Source organism: Sinocyclocheilus anshuiensis, unplaced genomic scaffold (genome assembly GCF_001515605.1).
Source record: "Sinocyclocheilus anshuiensis isolate Anshui unplaced genomic scaffold, SAMN03320099.WGS_v1.1 scaffold1079, whole genome shotgun sequence".
NCBI classification, from domain to species: Eukaryota; Metazoa; Chordata; class Actinopteri; order Cypriniformes; family Cyprinidae; genus Sinocyclocheilus; species Sinocyclocheilus anshuiensis.
In genome coordinates, this window is record NW_015548207.1 from 3,302,287 (window position 1) to 3,306,319 (window position 4,033).

The following is a 4,033-nucleotide window of genomic DNA, read 5'->3' on the forward strand; positions in this document are numbered from 1 at the left end:
AAGTAATAATTATATATATATATATATATATATATATATATATATGATCATACAGAGAAATATTCCATTATATCAAATTATATTAATATTTTAATATTTCCAACATATTAATTATATCATATTATGCATTTACATATTAATATAATATTATTGTTTTTCTATCAATTTCAGTAAGTCATTTGGATTTGGTAAAATGATTAACTGTTTCATAAAATATAAATCATAAATATATAAAATAATACAAAATAATAATGCATTACAAAGTATACATTATAATATAGAGAAATATTTCATTACCTCTTGGCCTTGAATATGTGCTATATGTATATCTATCTCTGCACACACGCATGCACACAAATACATTAAAGGCCTGGAGATAATTAAATATTTCTTTCTTCTTATATATCATTTTAATATCTATATATGTCTTAAAATCAAGAATTCAGTGAGTCATTTGGTTAAAATGGATCTGCATTTTTATCAAATATAAATCATAAATATATACAACAATATACAGTAATACAATAATATAAACAATATAAAGATAATAATAAAATATATAAATATCTTAAAATAAAAATATAAACACAGCGAATACAGAGAAATATTCCATTGCCTCTGGTAATAAACATAATTTTTTATTATTTTCTTTGGTGCGAGTAAGACAGTTGACAGCTTGTATTCCACATTTCCAAATATGATCTGGATTCTGTCTCAATTCTAGACAATATAATTTCAGACCCAATGTGATTCTTGGCTTTTTTGACTGCCAACACAGGATGGAGTTCAGGTGGTCTCGTGTGGAGCTGTCGGCTTCCTGTTATCGTGTTTGTGAGAACACAGGAACTCTAGCTTTGCAGGTGGTGCGCAGTGGGAACGGCAAAGATCCGGCGTACATCGGCATACAGGTGCAGTTAACTATCTTAGCTCATTTTACTATCATGCATAGATGAAGTTTTAGATGATTGAATGATTGCATCTTACAGGTGGAAGAAGGAACAGCCAAAGTGGGGAAAGATTTCACTCACAGTTCTGCCAACCTTATACAGTTTGATCCAGGTGGTTATCGCTTTTTCGATTTACTTTTTAATTCTTTATCTTTAGAATATGCTCAATCTGTGGTCTATCTTTGTTTTTAGGTGTAAATGTCAAAATGTGGAACATTTACTTCAAAGATGACAGACTAGAAGAGAACCATGAGAAATTTGATGTGGTTCTGAAGACCCCAAAAAATGCTGTTTTGGGACAGAGGAACAAGGCCACAGTTGAGATTGTGGATCCGAGAAATGGTGGAAAGAAGTCTTCTGCAAAAATCTTGTAGTTTTACATACCCACATTCTGCTCTTTCTATATAAACTGAAAATATTTCCATCTTCCAGGTCGGTGTAATCCAGATGAGCTTATTGTTGAAGAAGATGAGAAGCAACATCCTTTCCAAAACCCACCACGCATCCCAGAACCTGAACCACCTCTACTTGAGGAATACACTCCAGACCCAAGGAGCGGAGTCCTTTGGGAGAACTATCCACCAAGAGGGGACGTCCCATATCGCACACATTTCAGCCATTACAGCGAGGGAGAACATCAGGACCAGGAGGCCTTTCACAGTCCGGGCCAAAGACAGCTGAGGTTCCTGGGTAGAAACGGGCACCGAGTGAGTCAGGTCACCTCAGCTACAACATTTACTTCGTATAATGTATCTAGTATGGTATATAAAAAAATAACATTAGTAGTAGTAGTTAATCTTAACTTATCTGATTTTGTTTTTAGCCACATCTGTCAGAGGTGGACAAGAGAAATCAAGAAAGAGTTTGGAGAGTACGTTTTATTTTTTGTTCTGCCAACTTTTTTGTTTTTTGCTTAATTTCAGAGTGTTCATTAAGGTTTATTTATTTATTTAGTAGTAGTATTAGTACTTTATTCATTCATTCGTGTTATTTAGTTAGTTTGTTTGTCGAGTTAATTATTTGGGTTTTTTTTTTGGTTGCCTTTACTTGTTTGGTTGGTTGCCTCATTTATTTGTTAATGTTATTTTTTTATTTGTTAGTGTTATTTATTTAGTGTTAGTGTTATTTATTTAATGTTAGTGTTATTTATTTAATGTTAGTGTTATTTCTTTCTTTATTTATTTATTAGTATTAATTTGTTTGTTGTAGCATTTAGTTTATTAGTAATATTTGTTGTATTTATTTATTTGTGTTTATTTGTTTTTTATTTATTTATTCCTTAGTATTTATTGATTGCAATATTATTCATTTATTAGTAATATTTATGTAGTAGTAGTATTTGTTTGTTGGTTGATTATAGTCCTATTTCTTTAATAGTAGGGGTATTATATTTATCTATTTATTTAGTCGTATTATTTGTTTATTAGTCGAAGATAAACATTAGTATTAGAAATATTTATTTAGTAGTGTTTTTTATTTAGTATTAATTTTGTTTATTTGTTTATTGGTTGTATATTTTTTATTTAGTGGTATTATCTTTATTTAGTTGTATTATTTTGACTACTATTAATTAATTCTTTTATTTATTCTTTAGTGTTATTTATTTAATTTAACTATTTCTGTGTTTCTTATTAATTTTTTAGTATTTATTTATTAGTTATTATTCATGTATTTATTGATATTTATTTATTAGTTTCAGTGATAAGCCTATTTATTCAGAATTATTATTATTATTATTATTATTAATAATAATTTGTTTATTTATTCATTTATTTAGTTAGTTAGTTATTTTTCCATTATTATAAATCTGCTGTGTGTGTCGTCACTCTGTCATCCATTAGTTTCATGGACTGATCCCAGTGAGAGTGGAGGAGAAGGCACTAGCACCTCGTGTCCACTCTGAACTGGAGATCACTCCCATCTGGACCTGGCCTGGATATTCTGCTGAATCAGTAGAAACTCCCCAGCACGACTCAGCCTCTTTTGTAGTTGATTCAGGAGTGCAACAACACAAGGTATAATTTCTTAGCCCCACACTGTGAATTAGCTGTTGTGTATGTATAGATCAAAAAGAGAACATCTAAGCTTCCTTTATACTTTCTCAAATGTTTGTTTATAATGTAATGAGCTTTCATTTTATAATTCTTTCCTCTCTTTTTAAAGTCTCAGAAGTCTGTTAGTATTGATTGTCCTAATGGCTGGACTCACTACCGGAGGAACTGCTATATTTTGGGGCCTGGTAGTGCTAGCTGGAGCAGCACACAACATGCTTGCATGCTGTACGTTACACATCTTTGCTGTCAGAGGAACATGTATATGCATGCATTGAGACTACATACCTTCTAAATATTAATGTTATTACTCCAAAATGTAGGCTTGAAAGTGAACTGGCCAGTATCCACTCAAAGACTGATATGAAGTGGATGTGGAAGTTTGCTGGAAAGCAATCATTCTGGATCGGTAAGCAAATAAGATCCTGTACATTTTTGGAATCACCAGAACACTGAATGTAAACTGTCCCGTGTGTAAGAATATTGGTGTGATTTGTGCAGGACTCTCTGGCGGTCCAAAGCAGTGGTGCTGGACAGATGGAAAACCACTGACGTTCTCCAAACTCAGGAAGGATCACGAGGCGCACACTAGCTCTGATGCCAGCTGTGTTTTAGCTCAGAGCCAGAAGATATGGATTCCTAAAAGTTGCATTGATGGATCCGAACACAGATATGTTTGTTCAGCACCTGCACAAATCAGTTAAACCAGATATTTAATTTATAATGGTCTTGTTTCTTAATGATTCAAAATACATTGTAGTCTTCGAAGTGCTGAATAATTATACTTCAGCTCACAATGACATGTTTTCTTGGGTTATTAAAATAAATACAATTTATAAATATCAAATAAAAGTGATTACAATAAAAAAAGGCTACATTTACTGAGTTGTTTATTTGTGCACTGTATACATGATTTTAAAAACTGACTATGGTGAAGTAGGAAACTGTTTTCACCAAAAGAGACTAACATTAAACCTGTGATAAGTTTTTTTTAAATGTATATTTAGTGTAGCCTATATACTCTTATTTATTTAT

General features: G+C 31.6%; 1 protein-coding gene across 1 annotated transcript in view; it reads left to right on the top strand.

Annotated features, from left to right (window-relative positions):
• LOC107653550 (FRAS1-related extracellular matrix protein 1-like) overlaps positions 1–3,765 on the top strand; it is a 21,043-nt gene extending 17,278 nt beyond the window's left edge. Inside the window, exons 24-32 of the mRNA XM_016440291.1 lie at positions 779–908; positions 987–1,059; positions 1,140–1,289; positions 1,380–1,654; positions 1,771–1,818; positions 2,789–2,962; positions 3,111–3,226; positions 3,322–3,407; positions 3,500–3,765. Coding sequence (XP_016295777.1) covers positions 779–908; positions 987–1,059; positions 1,140–1,289; positions 1,380–1,654; positions 1,771–1,818; positions 2,789–2,962; positions 3,111–3,226; positions 3,322–3,407; positions 3,500–3,702 — 1,255 coding nt within the window. The 3' untranslated portion in view covers positions 3,703–3,765. The remainder of the gene's footprint in view (positions 1–778; positions 909–986; positions 1,060–1,139; positions 1,290–1,379; positions 1,655–1,770; positions 1,819–2,788; positions 2,963–3,110; positions 3,227–3,321; positions 3,408–3,499) is intronic.
• Positions 3,766–4,033: the final 268 nt, after the last annotated feature.